At 37.7% G+C, this 22411-nt stretch overlaps 1 protein-coding gene across 1 annotated transcript; it reads right to left on the bottom strand.

The window, feature by feature from the left end:
• Positions 1-1417: 1417 nt before the first annotated feature.
• ANXA1 (annexin A1) lies at positions 1418-20654 on the bottom strand. The gene is made up of 13 exons (XM_005242175.4): positions 20499-20654; positions 16436-16514; positions 14147-14240; positions 13259-13353; positions 11547-11660; positions 10375-10465; positions 9286-9365; positions 8373-8429; positions 6737-6830; positions 6010-6105; positions 4886-4944; positions 3813-3935; positions 1418-2802 (listed from the first exon to the last, which is right to left on the bottom strand). Exons 2-13 carry the CDS (start codon positions 16499-16501, stop codon positions 2743-2745), a joined length of 1029 nt encoding a protein of 342 aa, XP_005242232.1. The 5' UTR covers positions 16502-16514; positions 20499-20654; the 3' UTR covers positions 1418-2742.
• Positions 20655-22411: the final 1757 nt, after the last annotated feature.

Here is a 22411-nt window from a genome sequence, read left to right as displayed (position 1 = left end):
AAACTCTATATTTTGCAGTATTTGAAGAAGTTTCTGGACTGTAACAGTTGGCTGCAAATTTCCCATGGAAATAAAGAGTCATATAAATACATCATAACATTGGAGACACTTCTGAATGGCCATATAAGCAGAACTCTTTTTAAAAAAGCTTCTGTTTTTTTAAATGCATGTGGAAACAGTACCCTCACTGTAGAGAAATGTGCATCTCCCAGAAAGAAGTGAATACCTAGGGAGATTTAGCTGGCTTACAGTAGTAATAAACCTGTGACTCCTCATTGACACACCACTATACAGACCTCCACCAATCCCTCCTCTTGAAAACAAACAGCATTTGCATTTGTAGAAATAGACACAAAGTATAATCAAAATGCAGCTACTCTTGCCTCTATCAAGTATACACATAACATTAAGACATTTGTCTTAAAATTAGAAAGGCTGTTTAGAATGCAGCAATGCACAGTAATAATTTCCTTCTCTTTTTTCCTTCTATCACACTTGTAATCATATCACAACCATTTTTCTGTTAATAACATGTTTACATTTAACTTCATACCAGCCCCTCCTTTAAATGAAAATTCTAGGTGCTCACTTGTTCATATTTTGAAACTGAGTGAGTCTGGGCTCTCACAAAGAACATGCTGCTGCTGAGATCCTCTTGAACTCAGCCAAATAGAAATAAATTTAAATTTGTAATTATTTCTTTGGTTTTAATTGGAAGTAATTTTAAAAAACTTGCTACGACATTTTTTTAATGAATTTTTGGCTTCTTTGGTGAATATACCCCTCGAAAAAAAATTCTTTCCTATGCTGATGAAATCAGATACTTTCCCTTTGCATAACTACAGCACCTCTCAATTTCACAATGACTGAGATGCTGAAACAAGAGTTTCACCACGAGGCCTAATAGTAATTGGTTACAAGTTCATTAGTTATGACCTGTTCCCTGAGTACAGATGAACTCTTAGGGTTTTTTTGTTTCTCCCAGGGTCTGACCAGCAATACAAGTAGTACCTCAAAATGCATTCATTTAAGTTTCTTCACTTTTAGTAGATTGTTAGCCATTCCAAAGAGGTTAACAAAGCATATCTATTTTATATATATATACGCATATATATAAAACATATTATGAGCACAAGTTCAAAAGGATGCCACAGCTGCAACTAGCTTTTTCATCCTATGGATTTTGTTTTAGTAAGAAAGGGAGCTAGGGGGCGTCTCATAGAGTCAAGCTACCATGTTCATTTCAGTGAAGTTTGACTTTCCTTTCAATCAACTTCTACTGTCATAATCAACATTTCCAATTTGCCATTATACGGGCTAAAGGGCTAGGGAATTGCATTTCCCTGACAACTGCCGCTGAAGAAAATGCATCTTTTGCTAGTGCCACACTCAAAACATACAAGATGGTTTGGGTTTGTTTTCTCTGAAGCTTGTAATTTCATCAAACAGATCCCTCATCACATGACCTCTGTGCATATCTCTGCTAGTTTGTTTTTCTGTTTTAGTTGATAACCTATCATGCATATAACCCATAAACTTTGGTTAAGATCTCTCTATTCCACTTATGCTACAAGGAGAGTAAGGTTTACCAACAAAGTAAACTATGTTAGGGTATAGATCTTGGAAAATAATTGTTGCAGATCAAAACTTGGCCTTGTGGGAGGCATATGGGAATTTTCTTTCCAGCTCTCACCATGCCAATGTTTCTTCTAGAAGATTTCTCCTTTTCAAGACACCTAGTTCTGTTATCCTAGACCATCCTAATATGAAGAGGGCCTGCAATATTTAATTTTAATTAGCCAAGATGACCTTTGATTTCGTAGTAGTTTAGCATGCTGTTGTTCAAATGAGTAATTGGAAGCCACCATAAAAGCAACTAGCAGTGTCTGCATGTAACAAAACCCCAACAAGTAATGCTTAGTTCCACCAGTGCACCTCAGGGATATAACTGACTCATTCACACAGCATTTGACAGTAATGCCAAGTATGAACTCTGTCCAAAATAGAGGTAGCGATAGTAGGTTTTTTTCACTTTGGAAATGACAAAAAATTTACACAACTCATCAGGAAAAAGATAAATTTCCATATGGGCTATGAAGAGGTTTTTTTATAGTATACTTTTTTTACATAGGAAGAAAGAAAAAACAGGTGTATTTACTCTGGAATTTAAATGAAAGAACAAAACAGTGCTATCGATAGCTTTTCATATTGTTAAATTTTAACAAGTAATCTTTAGTTATTTTTCTTACATCTGACATATCAACCCTAGCTGAAGAGAAATGGAAAGGTATAGAACTAGCTATATTATCTGATACTGATACATTATTTTTCAATTATTTGTTTACTGGGTTTTCTCTCATGCACTGTATACAAACAATTTGAAACCAAATACAGAAAAGCAACAAAGGGCATACAAAGTTACATATGAGTTAATTTTGGTTTTAAAAGTTTATTTGCTTGGCATAGATGAAAACTTTACCTTTTTCATGATTAGCCAAGCAAACAGAAACTTAACGACATTCTTTGACTTTAGATAAATGGCAGCAAGATATATTAATGCCATTCAGAGTAAAGATACTGAAAAAATACATTCCAGGTTATGGGTTTTCAGCATAATACATACAGCTTAAGTACCATTCAACAGAAACCTCACTGTGTAAAGCCTATATTTTAAATAGACAGCTCAGGCAAATATAAAGACCTTCAGCAACAGGTCTTGACTGCATTGCTGGAAGATGAATCTTAATTATCACCTCCACATAAAGCCACCAGGATGTTTTCATAATCCCCTTTGAGTTCATCCTGCCAATTTAAGGACAAAAAAACAGTTGTCAGGATAATGGTCTCAAGTGAAATAAGTTTCAGTAAGCATTCAACATACATGTAACGAACAACAGTCCTTCACCTAAATATATTAATCACTTGATAACACATGTGTTACCTACACGCTAAGCTTGAACTGAGTACCTGCACTGTGATACAAACCTATTTTTTAACATATGAAGTTATTTATATGACCTATAAATAAAGACATGCATTTCCAGAATGGACCAGAGGTAGATAAGGCTAATGAAAATCCTAGGAATCTCATGGCATAAATAAAGTACAGAAGATTTCTATCCAACAAGGAGCTTAAACTTTTCTTCTCTAAAGTGAAAATGCCTTCCTTGACCTGTAATGTCCAATTATTAATATTAAAACAATATAAAAATTGTATCTAGGATTATGTCAAACACAGGCCACTTGTATGGTGATATTTGATTCACCATGGGATCACTTATTCAACTTGGAAAAGGTGGATAATATGCATTAAGGCCTGCACCCTTCAAGAAGATATTTTCTGTTAGTTTAAGTCATTCACTTAAGTCAGGCCAAATAAATGTTAAATTAGCAAGGTATTTGCAGCAGTTCCTCCAATGCTAAAAAGCAATAGCCAGTTGCATCAAATATCTCCCAATAAAGCTGTTAGTGCAATCACCTCCAGTCTCCAGATATGTAGCATATGTCTGCCCAGGTACAGGAGCTTGGGAATACTGTAGACTCCATTCAGCTCTTGGCTTCTACTGTAAGGTGATATCCTGAGACATACCACTACTAACAAATTTCTACAGCTTTCATGACAAAAATGTTGCCCCAAAAAATGGATTTATTGTACAAGTATGTGGATCATCAGGAACATGAGTTACTTAGCTACAATGAGCTATTCAGCATGAACTTCTGACTGAGGAACAGAAGCATTAACAAATCCTTACTGGGCTTCCAAAACACTTTCGTTGTTTTGCATTTCATATGTCGCCTGAGAGAAAACCTACCATAATGGCTTGGCGGAGAGAGATGCCATACAGTCTCTTGTAATAACCTTTGATCTCATTCATATCCACTTCATGACGTGAAACCATGATTCTGATGAGCTCTTTGTGCCGTGTCCCAAAGCCCTGTTAAAAGAAAAAAAAAAAAAAAAAAAACACAAAGAGAAAAGGAAAAGGGGAAAAAATTTTTAAAAAAGAGGCTACTTATGTTACTGAAACATCTTAAATCAAGGTTCATGCATCAGACTTCTTTGAGGGTGAACAGAGCCCACATCTTATTCCTTTCACATCTCTCAGAGATCTTTTTATATCCCCTTTCTGTCCTTCCACTCCCTATAAGCACAATTCACTTCTGACAGGCTACCTCCATTCCTGGTTGGTTTTGTGGTTTTGGTGGGTTTTTTGTTTGGTTGGGTTTTTTCCCCCCACATTCCTTGTAGCTGTTTCCTAAAAAAAAAGTCATGTCCTTCACTGTGCTTGCTAGACAGCAGAGACAACCTAGACTTTTATAATTCACTGCCTTTATTATTTTCTTAATAGTGTGATTAACTGTATTTTCATAATGTTTCACTCAATTTTTCACGTGCTACTCCTAATTGTCACAGGAGTTATTAAAACACCTGCATGCTAGACTGTTTCAAGACCTCCACTGAGACTGGAACCTCACTCAACTGAGGTTCCAGTTTGCCAGAAGGACCATAAATATCTTGTCAAAGATTAGGCTTCTAGAAGGTCCTTGTCCAGGATCTGTAATTGCTTTCCTATTTACTTTTCACAAATATTTTTGTGGGTTTGTAAGTGAGAAATGTTCCAGTTAGCTTTCTGTCACTGTCTGGAGTAAAAGATGTGTGGATGGACAGATGTCTTCATGAACATGCTATACCAGACAGCTCCTTCTAAGGAAAGACACTCAGAAGTTTCCATGGAAAAAACAGAAGAGCTAGAAATACACTGAATTTCCTCCTGTGGTCCATTTTTATCACACAAAGGGCTTAGAGAGCTCTAGTTAGCTTGTTATTTTTCAGCTTACAAAGCATTCCATGTTTTTACAAAGAGAAATTCTTTCTTTAGGTTACCTTCATCGCCAAGTGGAGTTTCTCAGCAAAGAAAGCTGGCTTGCTTGTGGCACACTTCACTGTAATGAAACCATGAGATAAGGTCACATCTGTTATACACATAACAAGTAACAAAAAGAAAAAAGACTGGAAAGCAAACACTTTAAAAGCAGTCTGTGTTCCTACCAGCATATTCTATTTATCTACTTCTTTATTATCTGTCTTCAAAATATAGAAGTAGCAGTTCCTTTCCTCTGTCTATTCAGAGAGCAATTCAGTCAGGGGAGAAAAGTTACTATAAAGACAAGACTGTTTTCCCTAGTTTACTGTCACAAAATCAAGAAAGATGTTGCAGTTCCCAAGAAAAAAAGTGAAAACATTTGTGCCTTCTAGAGCAGAGCTGGAGGTTGCAATCTGATGTTTTGTAAAAAAGTTATACTAAGTACTTGCCCTCCACTGCTGATATTAGAATGGATCTAATGGGACTCATTCTTCTATCCAGAATACACTTGAGTTGATACAAATGCTGAGAACAAGATGGGTGTCTGGGTCCTAATTCTATCCCTGGTCCACTAGTAAGAGTGACTTCAGTGAGTCACTGCTTTGCATTACTGTTCATGAGGAATCTTAATTAAACATCTTAATACACACCTTTATCACAAAGGTTATAAGAATATTTTCTTGAACAGAAGTGCAGAATGACATTCATTTTATTTTTAATAATCATATTATAAAGATCTTTGAAAAACAAAATTTAGAGAAGAGCGGGTTTGTTGGTGGTTTTTTTAAGGCAGGTTTAAAACTATCAGATTTTTTTAATATACAAATTGTGCCTGTTCCGACAGCTCTTTCTGGCATATTGACTTCTTGTAAAGGTATTCCTATGGTGATGACACATCTTTTCTCCCTAAAAGATCTTTCTACATATTGGGAGAGCTATTTCTACTCATTCATCAACTTTAACTGACTCTAAATAACTCAGTTAAATCACTATGCTCAGACTGGATTTTCCAAAGTATTATTTAGCAAGTTGAAGCAGAGTAAGCCTAAAATGGTTTCCTATTAGAGGAAGTATGGCAGAAGTAAAAGGTAGTTTTTCCTACAGTTAGTACATGTACTAGGTTACAATTTGTAGAACCACTTACCAAGGGCAGTCAGGCAGTTCTCGATATCACCTTTCAGCTCCAAATCCAGTACCTTGTTCATATCATGTTTGCTGTATTTGGTGTACTTCTGAAAAACTAAATAAGGGAAGAAAAATCAGTGAATAGTGATGAAAAAGACAGTATTCTCCCTGCATTTCCTTTGCTTGATTCTTCCCTTACTACTGCAGCAGTGCACACAGGTGACTGATTGTAGGCCATATTTCTCATTTTTTCAGCCAGCACAGTGTAAAGAGCAGTGTTACTGCATGGACTAGGTGGAGTCAGTGTAAGGAATGGGACTTTGTTAGGATGACAGGGTTCATGTACCCATTGGTAAGGAAAGGGGTGTTCCAACAACTCTGCTGGAGCCTGTGACATCAGGTGATACCCCTCTATGCAGGGCAAACTGGCTGAAAAGCAAGATCATATTGGGGAGCATTTAGAACCCCTGCCACACTGATCCCTTGGCTTTGTGGTCACTAGTCATGTGGGATTTCATGGAAATAGTTTCCTTAACTACCTAAATTATATTGCCTATCACAAATACAAAAAAAAAAGCTGACAACTGCATGCTTAGTCAGCAAGCATGTCCAGTTACAAAGACCTTTGTAGCAGTAAGAGTCATGTCTGATTATCATCATGTCATGATAATCTATATCTTCTCAGTTCATAAGCAGTCCATATTCAAAAAGTATTCCATTGAAACACAAAGTTTTATCCAACATACCTCTTCGGAGATGTGGGTAGCTTCTTGCAGTAAGAACAGTAACAAAAACATTAATATCTGTTCCTTTCTTTTTCTCTCCTGCTTCATACAAGGCCTGTCAAAGAAAAGAAAGTAGTAAGGTTAACATCAGTATAGTAAAACCCAAACAGAAACACTGTACTTCTGAAGCTACCAGCCAAAGGTAGGCCATTGCTTGGTCGTAATTAATTCTGGGCCTTGACAAAATCCATAACAAAACACAACCTTAGAGTAACTCTAGCTCTACCCATACTTCATACTTCACTTATGTCATAATAGTACCTAGAGAACACTATGCAGCTAGAAAACATTTTCTGACTTTTACAATTATCATTTAGCTCCACTGGGTACATTACATTCTAGAATGAATATATTTTTCATATATCATGATATGTTTACAGTCTGCATAGAAGTTTAGGACTAATAGGCTTTCTTTAAAAAAAACCAACAAAATTATCTCTGGTATTAATGGGACAATTGTGAAGGAGAATACTACACATGAAGTCTTTCCAGAACTGACTTTAATGGAAATCAAGAATCAAAGCAGTCTCCTTTTTCCTCACCTCCTCATACCTCTCTAGAAGTAATAATTAAAGACCTTCACACAGCAGCAAAGAAGATTTAACAGCACTTTCTCTGCACCAAGAGTAATAGCACTGAATTTCTGAACTTGGAGTATTAATTTATTGACATTTCATATCTAGGGCTGATGACAAAACTCCTGATGTAGCAGGAATACAAAGCAGAACTGCTCAATGGCCTTTTCGTGGTGCGATTTTTTTTTTTAAATAAATGTAAAGCAAATCTACATTTAAATTGTAAGTGATGTAAAATTTTATAGGTGAAAACTCAGGAAAGACTGCTAATGCTTCCCAAGATTTTATCAATACTAATCACGCTAATGGTGGAAAAAATAAGGGAAAGATCAGTTGTTTATTTTAGAAGTATTCAGAAAATCACTGAGATTTACCCAATAATCTTGAAACATTCATCACTGTAAAGCAATAACTATAGCTAACGTACTGCAGAGCTCACACTGGTCAAGGTACAGGAGCAGGCTCTGCACATACATCAGTACACCCTTGTCTCTCATTTCAAGAGCCCTGTTACAAACAAAAGGAAGATTGTGTCTAACTTATCTAGTTGACCTCTCCTTCAAATGGTCTTCACACTTTACATGAACTAGAAGAGGTCTTGTAGAAATGTTTCTGAAGCTAGATATTAGGGTGAAGATTTAATTTCCTTCAGATAGTGATGATTATGTGAACTTCATAAAATAGTATCTGCTCAGAAAAGATTGCTATATAGCATACAGATCTGTTAGGTCTCCAATGCAAAAAATTCAGGTAGACCAGGGGTCCTCAAACTTTTTATCCAGGGGGCCGGCACACGGATGCAGTGGCAGGCAGCCATCTGCAGCTGCTTGGTTTCCCCCCCCCAACCCCTGGCGGGGGCGGGGGGGTCTGTAAATACCGGGGGCTGGATTGAGGACCCTGGGGGGCCGTATCCGGCCAGCGGGGTGTAGTTTGAAGACCCCTGAGGTAGAATATCTGCAGCCAGAATTTTAATCTCAATTAAATCAGATGAAGAAGCCCTGCAGTGCAAAGTATGATCTTACCCTGGCATCACTGTCAGCAAGTTCATCATTCACATAAGAATCTTCACTTCGGTCAGCCTATATAAATAAATAAAAATTTCACTGGTATTCAGTTCACCAAAATGCAGCATTTTCTGCCCTACCATTCTCATACATAACTTACACACATAATTGCAGACACATAACAGTTATGTCAATCATTCTGTGAATAAATTTGTTGTATTTGTAATCAGTCAGAGCTCAGACCTGCAAGGCCATCAACACTTTATTTTGGAAGTCCTACATTAAAATCCAGGGGAAATATTGTTTCTTAATGTGAAGTTCAGGCTTAGAAACTCTGATTTGCTCCCTGATGACCATTCAATAGACTCAAGCTGATTTGAAACAAAACCCAAAACCAAAACCATGCACATGGTTGTATCAAAAGCATGTACAAGGTTTAAATACATGTACTCAATCACAGAATTAAATATTTATACATTTTAAAAGGGTCTTTTTATTGGGCATCTCCCGTGTTTAAAGTCATCTGCTTTTGAACACAAATTCACAAAACAGTTTGTCCACTTGTTCGCTTCCTGCCTCTGTCCCATTTTGTAACTACTAGAAACATATCTTAACAGCAAGACAAAAGGTTTACTTCTCTAATTGTAAGCATTTGTTCTGTTTCTATTTCTAGTCAGTTGACATGACACCGGTTTCCAAGTGCTTAAAGGCAGTTCCCACAAAAAAAAGCATAACTAACAAACGCAGTTTTTTAAAATGCATATCTCATTATAACTTAAGAACAATTTCATATGGTCTGAGATATGTAAGTAAAAAATAATGCAAAGAAATAAATATTACCTAAATCTTTATTGTGTGTCTTTCTCAAAAACTCTTAACACTGATTTTTCATAAGAGATAATACCACTCAAAATGCTTAAGCATAGCATACCTTGGCCAGAGCAACCAAAGCTTTCTGAAAGTCTCCAGATGTGTCAGAGATAATATCTTGTGTTAGATCTCTCTTCAACACTGAAATCGAAAGAAAAAGGATTCATAGTCTGTTTTAAAGTTATCAACTAGATGACCTTCAAAGGTCCCTTCCAAGCCAAACCATTCTATAATTCTATGATTTTTACATCCTTTTCTTAATTTCCCACTTAAATATGCCCATTAGACAGGCAGTTTTCTTATTTCTCTCATTTAGCTTCAAGAGAAGGGGTAGTATATTTGTTACATGTCCTCTAATCCCTGAGATATGCTATGAAATTGGAGTTTAAACCCAAAATCTGCTGAAAAAGTTCTTTGAAGTCTTGCGGGTGGCATTGGCTTGGGCTCTTGCTTGTGAGGCACAAAAAAACTTGAAACTTCCTGAGTCATTTCTCTTTCATTCTTACTTCTTATATTTATCAACACTGAACTCAATCATAAAACTCTTCTGAAGAAATCAATTTGGGTGGAAGATATTGATTTGGGCTGTATTTGAATGGAAATCTCATGGAAAGTGTAGCTCATTCTCAGAAAACATGGTTTAATTAGACCACACTGACTGACTGCAGTGACCTCTACATATGTGACATGCTACATTACATTTTAGCTATCTCTTCAAAGATTTCCACACACCCCACCACCCCTTTAGTTCACTGGTTGCACCTACTGCTATTACCTGTGTTGCTAACTCAAGCACCACAGAACTTTTTTTCCAAGACTAGTGAAATCTTAAGTTAGCCAAGGCTTAGTTAGAAGAGGGAAAAGGCAGCTGGGTTTTGCTTGTATCCTAGAAAGCATCTAAATGCATGGCCCATTCCGTAAGACATCTGCAGCTCTGATGGTGGTGATGTGTCTTCCCAGACAGAAGTTTTGGGATCTACATAGGTCCAAAAAAAGTCAGGATTACTTTCCTCCCCTACAGCTCTCAATTTTATGTGAAGCTTCACTTGCATCCTACAAGGTCTCAGCTTCCTATATTAAGAAGCGATGCTATGACTATATTGTCTCTACAACAGTTGTACCATTAATACTTCTTTTTGCTCTGAATTACCTTCCTTGTAGTATCTACTGGCTTCTCTGATCTCTCTATTGTTTCTTGAGGCCAGAATTTCAATTAAGGTATCTTCATCAGTTCCAAGGCCCTGATAGGAGTGATTGAATTTTTAGAAATGTTATTTGATAAAGCAAACAAGATTTAGAACAGATCTAAAATGAAAGTCAGACTTGGCTTTGAAAGCACCACATGGAACAAGAAATAAAAGTGAGAAACCTTGTGCTTGCACACAATATTGTTCTTTCAGCTCTTTTGGAATTAATTTTTTATTACATTTAATGTCACTGATAACCAAAAGAAGGGCTATGTTGCAGCACTATCCAAACTAGCCAGCTGCAACAAGACTTTTACCACCCCCTACCAGGTTAACTTCATTAAGTAGTTCCTGTGCCTTGCCCCAGCACAGCCACCAATCCCCCGCAAGGTTTCAAAAGTTCATCTACTGTCCCTGCTGTTTCTTCATCCTTTTCAGGCCAGTCCACCCTGCTTCTTGCTTCTGCATTCTTCTTTCTCTGGGCTCCTCTTCCAACCAGGCTCTTCTCATCTGGGCCCCCTCCTTCTCCCGGGGCCTCTCCTTGTCTCCCCTACACCCAGGGTGCTCTGTCTCCTCCCTCTGCCTCTTCCAGATCTCTCTTCCTCCAGTACTCCTCTTCCATACCCCTTAGAGCTATTTAACTACTTAGCAGGAACCAGCCACAGCTGCACATTATCCATGTCAGCCAACCCACCCCCTAAAGCCAGCCCACAGCTGTATATTATCAATGTTAATTAACCTGCCTTCATCCCTCTGTAATTCCTCTACAGGGTTAAAAGGGCCAAGCATTACACAGAGAAGATAGGATTTTAAAATATATGAAGAAAAATACCCCCTTCCCCTTTCTCTTATCTAAACATATATGTAAACACTATGGCTTTCTATCACTATATCAGCAATCAGTTTTCACAAGTCAGAGAGTTCATTCTCACAAAAGAATCTCTTCCAACCCTGAAATTCAGCAGATTGATGAGTTTTGTTCTCAGAACCCAAATACCAGTACAGATTTATTTTACAAAATGGGATTAAAATGAAGACAATATATGAGCTTTGAAATCCAAGTCCAATGTCATTTACAGGTCCTGATAATTATTTATGCTCTTTAGGAAAGCTTCTGCAGAAGTTTTTACCTTACCTTCATAGAAGCTCTTAATTCTTCAGCATCAAACTGAGCTGGAGTTTTGAGCAAAGCCACAACAACATCTTCCAGGTGGCTTTTCAGAACTTTTTTCAAGGCTTCTTCCAGACTCTGAGAGGAAGAATGTAAAACAGACTAAGCTAGTGAATCGTAAAATGCTGCTGTTCAGGTACAGTCCAAATGAGCCTGATTTCTCATGAATCTTAGTGTACATCATTCCTTTAGCTACTGGAAAGAACTATGAAGCCCAACCTGAAACTTTTGATTTGTCACCTTTATGTTAATCGTTTTTCAGTAAGTATTCAGGAGTGCTTTCACACTTGCAGTTCAGCCACATTCATCCATTTACAGTATCAGAAGACTCAAAATAGGCTGTTTTTATGTTAAAAGAAGGTAATACTATATTGCTGTTATGATTATGACTGAGTTACTTATCTGGATACATATTAATTCATCCATTTATCACATAAAGGACAGAATTGGCAGTGGAAACTATGTGGATGTAGTGTAATACCACCCTACCCAAAACTGCAAGTCCTGACAGTTAAGATTTGGTCTATATACTAATTTGACCTAATTTTAAGTTAAAAAAAGGAAAAAACCCTAATTATTCTGTCTCCTATCTGGAGATGCTCAGTACTCTGTTTTGTTACGTTAAAAGTTACAACCCTATTCCCCACCAAGTATATGTTCAGGTTGTGGCTCTAAGAGTGAAAAAGTCAACCTGCTTTGTCAGGATACCTAAGGCAACAAGATTATTTAAGAAGCAAACACTATGTCCTTAGTTAGTTCTGTTCTGTTCTTGACAGTGTGTCAAGGTATTAATAATCTAACAGCATTAGTCTCCCTGTGTCTTTGAAATTGTGTTATAATTTAGGTGTTTAAAAAATATAACTGCAAGGCTGCAGCTTCCTCTGAGGACAGAGAGGGCTGTGAAAACCACAAGTGAAGTTTCCTGAATAAAAACAGGAAATCTAGGCTAAAATATTAGACTTATTTTCTAAGTTGGTCTTTAAAAGTTACACTCAAAGGAATCACTTTCCAAGGAGCAAATGTTCAGTAACTCTGGTATGGCAACAGTGCAATTATAATTTCAGTTTAGAGTTACAGGTTCAACTGGAGAAAACTTGTTACAGAGAAAAGTAAGAGCAATCAAAACCTTTTCCAGAAATATGTAGTAATTTCCAAGCTTCTCATTTTCAGGGACTACCAGTTTTATCCATCAGTAGAACACTGACTCCTGTATACCCATCCCTGTGCCAGTGTTGGTATACTTGTGGAACAGCATTATGATCCTACAACTTTCCTATCCTATTTAGTGTTCTATCTGGACTTAAACATTTGGAGAGATGTCTCCAAGTTCCCTTCTCCATCCCTTCCTTTCTCTCAGTGGACTGTCTCCCAGGTGGTAGTAAAATCTCTGCATTCCCAATGATTTAGTGATTCAAAGGATCTCTAGGGCGTTCAAAAACCTAGAAAGACAGAATTTCCAATTTTTTCTTTTTATTTCAAAATAGTGGCCATCATATTCAAAGGCTCAGCACCAACAATATAGTTACAGGGTATTATTCTGTGATGATTTTCACAAAATAGAGAAGGCAGAAGACTAGCTTTTTGTTCTATGAAACTGAAGCTGTATGTACCATCTGAACTAGGAGCAACATTGATATTCTGGGTGTAAATTTAAGCTTGGCTTGAATATACTTTACCTTTCCTTTAGCCTGCTGATAGGCAGCTTTGATCTGCTGACGCTGAGCATTTGTTCTTTTAGTCAAGATGTCAATGATAGTGGCTTCATCCACACCTGTGAGTCACCAAACAACAAAATATTTAATAATATATTGGAAATAATTGTAGTGGTGCCTAGTGCATCATTTAGCCAAATACTAGTATTTTTTATTATTATTTGCTTTATGTCATTTTTTTTTCTTGGCTCACTGAAGTTTAACCAAGGAAAAGTCATAACAATCCACTGATTTACGTTTAGTGATATAGTGAAGAAATATAAAAAAAAAAAAAGATTCCCATAGAACACAGAAACCTATGTTTCTACAATTTCATACAGAAAGTCTTAAAGTGTTCTGAGTGCAGAACCTATATTAGAGAATAACTAAAAAAAAAAAAAATTAAAATTAAACGTCAAACTCATTTTGTCTCAGTAAGCCAAACAGAAAAAGGTTTCAAAGTACAGGCAAAGTGCCAAATGTGAATTTCATTAAAAGAGAGAAGTGCAATAGAAGCATACAGTACGTTAGCATATTCACTGCCTTTTGCAGGGATTTTATGGAAATCAGATCAAAAAGTATTAGTATGGTATGTCATAACATTTTTTTATTCTCTAGAAATTAATTTTTTACAACCTTTCCTTCAATATATTAGAGAACTTTAAGGTAGTATTAAGTAACACAACATCAGGATATCAAAGAGTTGAGATTCTTTACCAAGTGATACAATTTAATGTATTGCCAATCTTTTAAAAGCAAAGGCATCTCTCCTTCTTGCCATTGCCTCTCATTCTGATATTCTGTTCAGGACTATTCTCAAAATTTCCTAAGGAAGAGTCCTAATATAGCAGGTTAAATATTTATTTCTCTTACCCTTTACAGTAATAGCTTTGTCCAAAGCAACAACATCAGCTGATGGATCAAAGTTAGGGTATGACTGAATTCCAGGGCCACCTTTTGAACTTTTCTGTAGAGGAAGGGGATAATAATAATAACAATAATAATAAATAATTTTTAAAAAAATTTGCTTATTCCAAAGATTATTTTTGCAAAGAAACAGTTTTAGAAGCCTAAATAAACCATGTATATGGGATTGTCTATTATAGGACTATCAAGGAATATACACAATTTTATAACTACAGAGAACTAAAGACTCAGTAATGAATATGCATTGGATCTATTCTATTCATACCTCTTGTATTAAGCAGTAAATGCTTCATATATTGTTTTAGGTACCTGAAGACCTATTTCTCAGGATAACATGGATACCATAGAAAAATACTTCTTAACTGTCATGTTAGGCCATTATGTCCAAATTTTAAAGGTTTTAAACCCACAATTAAATCCTACAGGCACTTCCAGTAAAGTGCTACTAATTTCTTTGCTCATATCATGTGAATTGGCTGTGCATCACATTAAAAGCCTTCTCAGTTGACTCATATCTAAGGCTACAAGCACTTCTTGCATGTAAGATCTTGAAGAGTTCAAGCCTAATCCTATGAGGAAGTGGAAAACTGTTACCCAACTTCTTTGAAACTTGAGACGTAAGCCACACTTTCTTCACAGGCATTATCTACTGGCTACCTTTGGTGAATCCACTCCTAGATGGGCACTCCCATCTAAAGGGCTCTGGGACTAACTAGCAGTGATGAATTCCACTAATGACAGATTATGTGGCTTGCCCTAAATCAGCAACAAGACAAATCAAGTCACTGGTAGGACCTACAACCCAAGATCGCTACCTTATCAATGTCTACTTCTCTTACAGAAGCTATAAAAAAGCCCAAAGGTTCTTTGATATATATATAAATTTCCCATTGGTAGGATACATGGTGAGATTTTTTTATTTAAAAAAAAAAAAACGAACAGTAGTTTAGCTACACTTTTTCTGAATCACCTATACTTTCTCCTATTTCAACAACTCACCATTTATTTTCTTTAAAATCCTTTGCCACTAAAGTTAAATAGCACAAGAAAAATGGCAACATCCAATGGATACATGTTTTACTTCTTCATTCTGCATTGAATTTTGTACACTTCTAACACCTAATAATGAAATATTCCACTCCTTAAATATTATATCACTGGGACTTGTAAGAGAGCAGAGGGACTGCATACTTAAAAAGGTATCTTGCATACTTTTGAAAAAAATCACTGTGACTTTGTGATAAGCAAACAGAAGAGCAGGACTTCTTCACTGCCTCTTTCCCAGGCATACCAGGTTAGTCTTTGTATACTGGTTTCCATGACAAACTTATCTACTAGCAATAAAAATCTGTAACCACCACAACCAGAACGACTCAGGAACCTGGTAGTGCAAGGGTGATAGTATGGTGCAGCCAAAGGTTTATGCACAAAACATTGTGAAGTCAAAATTACAAAATCCACAAAGGTATAGAGCAAACTATTTACTGAAATTTCCACCCTATGTTCAATTTTTTTTTTCAAGATGAAAGTTCTTTCAGGATCTCCTGGGACTTCACAGTGTACCACTTTATCTTCACCAACAGTCATTTTAGTATCAATCAGCTTCATTATCATGACAACTCCACATAATCCTAGTGCAGTAACTCTTGACTTCTCACCACCATAAGCCTCCCTTCAGTAGTGGTCTCCTGAGTTGTTTTATTACATACCATGACTCTTTCCACTCTAAGTATGACACATATAATAGGAACACTAGAACATATACTAGTGACTTTAGCTCCTCCTTTACATTCCTGGGCTCCAGCTCATGGCTTCCTCTACCCCAGCCTAAGAGTCACTGGTTTTCACAAGTTTGTCATCTGGACGTGTTCTTACACATTCGCACACCTGTACATCAGATTACTACTTTAAGGAGGATGACTTGACTCAATTAGTGATTGTCTGCTGAGAATTACAATTTCATTACAGTAACTAGTTCTGCCTAGGAATTGATAACTAAACTGATATGTGTAAATAAGAGTAACTTTTCATCTGATAGCAGACTTCCTAGGTTATTAGATTACATAATATTACACGCCGCAACAAAATTGAGTTCCTGTTCTAATCGACTGGAATTTTGCCATTGTTTATCCTCCCTTTGAGTATATGAAAGGCATTTGGTAGCTTATGCCTTTAAATAATTTCTAAATGTACTTGAAAATAAGCATGATGCTCTCAAAAGGTGATAATACTTACAATACATTCCTGCTCTTGATTTTCCATGAACCATGCCTGTTTCAGAAATTCTGACACCATAGCCATGTTGACAGAGTTTCTGGGAAGAGATATCAAGTTACAAGCCATTTTTGATCCAGTTACAAACCATTTTTCATCACTTTCAGCACTAGTGCAACTCAAGGTTTCCCACTCTCAAAATCCTTTTTCTTGAACTATGATATTCAGGGCCAAGCAGTCACTGGCTTGTGCTATCAGAAGCAGGTAACTTTTACATTTGGCAGGTGGTGCAATGCTCCACAACTGCGTGCTCAGTCCTACACCCTTAGCTACTTGCGGAATTTTTAGATTAGAAGTAGAACAGTAAACTAGTTGGACTATTTGCTTATTTACTATGTCAACACCTAAACATTATCATGGAGTTACAAAAGGAAGTTACCAGAAACAAATTAAAGTCTGTCTTTCCCCATTAGTTAAGGTACCAGCTATGCCCATTTAGCTTACTGAATATTTGATTCTGTTAAAATTCAGTGGTAAACAAGTATTGTTGTCTGATAACTTACTGAGGTTGGAGCTCTTGTGTGTTAAGACAAAATATTCCCTTGTTAAATATACTCTCATGTAATTTCTTTGACTAGCTCCTCCCTAAGGAAGATGAATACAATCAGACACTTTCACCTAAACTGTTCCTTCTTTCTTACATAATACCTCCAATTTCCACAAAAGAATATATTACCCATTTAAGAAGGGAGAAAAAAAAAATTCAGCCTTTTATCACCAAAATTACATTCAGTCTAGTTTTTCCATATTATACCATACAGAACAGGAAAAAAGACTAATGGTGTGATTTGATATTGAGAACCCAAAAACAGTGAATAGGCTGCTTTATAACAACTTTGGTGTGAGGAATATTCTGTTTGCTAAAAGAAACAGTGAGGCAACAGAAAGAATAAAGTTTTATCAAATAAAGTTTTTCTGGTCTGCTCAAAATATTTTTTTTTCCTCCAAACTTCCATAGCAAACTCTAGGGAAGGGTTCGTTTTAGAGCATACATATAAACAATAAAGTCAATGGTGCTGGGTAAACCATAGTGTCTTTGAATCTACTGTGAAGAGACAAGATGTTATTTGTGGTCTTGGGGTACAGATCACATAATATAGATCATATACATGAGCATGAAAAAGTATGTTGCTTATGCTGCAAACACACTTGCCTTACTTATGCCCTGTGTCCCAAAGAAAGGGCAATGAGAAGTCCTTTAAAACAAAACATGCCTAGGATCAAGCAGTGTAGTTGCAGCCTGGCTGCTTCTTTCCCTCATAGCAAAACTGTAAAATTTATTTCCACATTCAGCTGCCAACAAAGTGACACCTATCTCCCATGGCCTGGCTGCTTCTGTCCCTCATAGCAAAACTGTAAAATTTATTTCCACATTCAGCTGCCAACAAAATGACACCTTTCTCCCATGGCCCTCATCCAGCACTCCTGCCCACCTCCACACCTCTCCAAGGCAGAAACCACCTACACCCCCTCCTACCCAGGAAACCCTTGCTTTTGTGCCCTTCCCTCAACCCTGAGGGCACAAAGTTCAGCTCTGCCTGTGCTGCTAGAAAAACTGAAACTGGATCCTAATCTGTGTTTGTATGTTACTTAAAGTAGGTCTCATCTGGGTGAATTATGGTCAGAATATTGTGTTGGTTTTAAGAACCAACCCTTAAGCACATGTCATTTAATGAGTAGCAGAAAAGCACACTTAAATTGCAATTAGAAACCAACAGGTTTTTATTAAGCTATTACAGTGACTCCCTTAACCTTCTTGTATGGACAGTGTATGATAAGTGTATGATGCTAGACAAAGTTCTATAGTATCTAAGGGTCTGCTGCGTTTTATAACAGCACACATGAAGGCCATATGCAGTTGGATGAAAACATTTTAGTCTCCATACTAGGTGCACCAAGTCACCAACAGTGACATGCACAGATATGTCTGCCAGCTAATAGATGCATAGTCTGTAATTGTTTAAAGCTAAAAAGCAAGATTCAGTCTTACAGCACCAGATCTGAGAAGAGCTGGAACCAAAACTGCATTTTGGTTGCTAGAGGAACACTTCTGAGGAAGAGCTCTAGAGAGAACTGCTAACATCTCCATTACATTTGCCTGTCCCAGCCCCCACCCGTCACACCTAGCACTAGAGGCTTTGCTGTTCTTGGGGATGACTAGACCAGAAGGCTGCAAGCCTACACTAAATTGGGTGTATTAAGCCTCTAAACCTTTATGTCTATCCTAATTTACATTACAATAAAAGAATTCTATGCCTTAAAATCTAAGTCTTTTTTCCCTCCTTATAAAATAAAGACACTTCGACATGTAGATCAATCTATTTCCATCTAGTAAAGAAGCAGCACAATTTTTACAGAAGTCAAAGTAGGCAATGGCTTTTGAGAGGGGCTAAAAACCTTATGCTGCTTGAATTGAACCAGAAAGTTAAGAAAGCACTTACATACAAAATTGTTTGCCTGCTTTATAAAAAACTATGGCTAATAAGAAAAAATAAGATTGTAATCTAGGAAGACAGCCAGATCCCACCCAATAAAGTCAAGGTCTTTTCCAGGGTTTTGACCCATGCCACTCTAAAATACAAGCAGCTCATGTAAACAGTACCAAGATCCAGGAGTGATAAATTCAGTCAGAATATTATTTTTGTTTAGTATGAAAAGGACTGTAAGAACTGATGCTTTCTGCCATATATTTTCCTCTATTTTTGAACTCAGAACAAAACCTATGAACAGGAAAAGAAAAAAGAAAAAAATATATGTGCCTACAAAGTGGTGCAAACAGAAGGTACCACAGAAAAGTGTGAAACTTCTTTCTGGTTACTCCATACAAAATACCTATTTGATAGCTATACTGTTTAAGAAAATATGGGCCAGGCCAGGCCAGGCCATGTGTCCCACTTCCCAAACTGATGCATATAGATATCCCATTTAAAAGGAAAGAGGATCAAGAACTTAAAATTTCTTATTTTGAAAAATACTGTGTATCATTCCCAGTTGGAATGCTCAACATTGCAACTGGAATAAAAAATCAATCAGAGATCAAGACTAAAAGCTCTGACTGTTGCTTTGCGATAATTATTGCTTTCTGTCTGGCTCTCAGTCCCCAGAAGAAGCATCCTTGAATGGGGCATATGTAAATCTTTAAAACTTTTGAGAAAATACATACTATTTATTGAAAAAACTTGAAGACACAAACTAGACTTTTACACTGCAGTCTGTGTCAAACAACATAATTTCTTCATGCTTATTTAGTCATATCATGAACCATATCAGATGTATCATCTCTGGTTACTGTCCAATGCTAGTTACCAGGATCTTTTTGTAAATTAAGGTCATTACAGCCTGTAAGAAAAACAGGCAGTAGAACTAACACAATGATTAATTTTACAGTGGAAAGTCTACTGAATATGAATGAAAATGTCAGAGAGAAAAACAATCTCATCCTTGGAAAATTCAGTGGAAAGTTTTAGCAGAGCAAACCCCACATGACACAGCCTTTCCTTACTTGGTTTTGCCTAAATTTTTGGTCACAAAACCAGGCTTTTGTTCTTATGTTTCTAAGAGATTGCTTTGCTTAATTTTCATGAGTTTCCTGAGCAAAGACCCCTCTACAGTCCCAAAACAGCAAACTATTGTTGAAGAAACAACAGATGTTTGTTTCCTTTTTTTAAGTTTCCGTACAAAGTACAGGAACTCCAGTTTTACTGCAGATTTTTACAGCTGGCTACTACAAGGGCAAAGAGAAAACATAGGAAACAGTCAGCTCCAAGTAAGTTTTCTTTTATTCTTTTAAGCTTTTCTCTTTTTTTCCCAGTTGCTGACATGCAAAAAATAAAAGCAGTAGTTTTCCAAGCTATTCCATCTACACAAAATGTTTCAAAACTGAAAGAATGTCCCCTGCCCACACTTATCTTTTCCCTTGTAAGCAAATCCAGCCCACAGAAAATTGCACCAGGTTACCTGAAAAATTCAGTATATTAAAGTTTGTCGGATCTACAGAGAACAGCAAAGAAGTAAAGAAACTTACCTTGTTCCTCACAAAGACAACTTTTCAGGGCAGCGCAGCCAGAAGTAAGAGACTAGAGGTTTGTTGATGCTTTTATAGCGCAGCGAGGGAGACCCCACCTAGCAACGAGCGTGTTTCCTCAGCCCCAGCAACCATCTGCTCTTGCAGCAGCTACATCTGGGTGCTGTCCAAAACACAGAAAAACCCAGTCATTGCAAAACTATGTGCTGGAGAAAGCAGGACCAGATTTCAGAAGGCAAAAAGCAACAAACGAGCACGCTGTTGTAGCTCTCCTCCCCTGCCATGGCCACATCTCTTACTATAGTAAATTGTCATACAACTTTCTGGATTGTGAAACTAAAATGTTAAAAAACTAAACTTTAGTTACTCCATATTTTGACATGTCAGAGTGAATATATTCACTTCAAAGTGATTATATTAAGACAAAATGTGGAGAAGAGTCAATGCAGCTTTCAAGCTTCACTGAGCTCTGGTGGCTGTTAGCCCTGCTTCTTCTACACATAAGCCCATGGCAGAAACGTTCAGGATTAAGACATGTCTGAAACTTAGTATCGATTTTTTTTGTTGTTTTTTTTATTTTATTTTTTACAAGAACCCCCTGGCAACTGGCAGACTTAATAAAAGGGCAATAACTGACACCTACATAATCAGAAAGAGGTTGAAACATTCAGCTTAAACTCTGAAGTTCAAAGTGAGAGTGGTTTGCACAAGATGAGGGAGTTTGCCAGCCTGCTAGAAGCAGTTTTCTGCAAGCACTTCCTCACCAAGCCAGCCAAGCATACTTTCGAGAGCACGTCCGGCACAGCAGCACACAGCGTATCACTAACATCTCAGGTTGTCCTGGAACATGTTGCCCAGTGAAGAAATACCACTTGCTGAACTAGGAGCATTTGCAACTAGCAGATAGGCCTCCTAGCTGGCTGTCATGCTGCTTTCTGCTGAGCTGGACCTGCAGCAACACACTGGCACCTCCAGAATGAGGAAGTCTGGCTGATCTGCCTCTCATGAACACATATGAAATGCAGTCTCCCCTTGAAACCCAAGTGTAGCAATTAATGAAATGGGAGAAAGGGGAACAGACTCTTGGGTAGCATTAGAAGGGACACTCCAAATTCCTCAGACAGGCATCACTGCATACACAATCCAGCACTGCTTACATATTACTCTATCTAAAATACCTCTGTAGAAACTCTTGGGGCCCTAAAAACATCCCCCCAACTGGGTTTGGTGGCAGGTGCCAGGGGTAAGCTTGGGATCAGCACAGCCAAAGGTGTCACCATGCCACTGGGCCAAGGGAAGAGCTCCCAGCAGTGTTTTAGGAGGCCAGGCCACCCCAGCCCTGGGACCTGCCTTCAGCTGTGGCCCCAGCACTTGTTCCCCACCCCAGCCACTGCCCCACTGCCTTGCAGCCAGGCTGGGGCGGCCTGTTGGAAATGTGCGGGGCCCAAGCTGTGGACTGGTGTCAGGTCCCTTCCTATCCCTATCTCCAGCCCCAGAGAGGTGCCCCATGCCTGGGGCTGGAGCTGCTCCTGGTATCCCTCAGCTGTCCTGCTCCTGCTGGGGAGGTGGGACAGGAAACTGACCCCCTCCCCCAACCCTGGCACTCAAATTGCTCCCAGGTTCCCTGCCCCTCTGACAGCAATTTTCCCCTGCACATTGTTCTTTCCTTTTCTCCTGCACATTTCACATGTTATTTGACAAAGGTATTTCAGATATTTTCAGTAAGCTGAATAATTGAAGGGGCCTATCAGCTGCCAGTGGTACTGTGAGCAAGCTGTCAGGTTGTATTTGGCTTTGTTTATCTAATTATGCTGTGTGAAGTTCAGATTATTCCTGCCCTCCTGACATTCTCCATGTCAGTATGACACTACCAGTCTTATTTCACTGGTTTCAGGTGCTTGCCAAACCCTCTC

The sequence above is a fragment of the Falco peregrinus genome, chromosome Z (genome assembly GCF_023634155.1).
Source record: "Falco peregrinus isolate bFalPer1 chromosome Z, bFalPer1.pri, whole genome shotgun sequence".
In the NCBI taxonomy this organism is placed as follows: domain Eukaryota; kingdom Metazoa; phylum Chordata; class Aves; order Falconiformes; family Falconidae; genus Falco; species Falco peregrinus.
The sequence above is the reverse complement of the archived record's forward strand: the minus strand, read 5'-3'. Positions and strand labels throughout refer to the sequence as shown.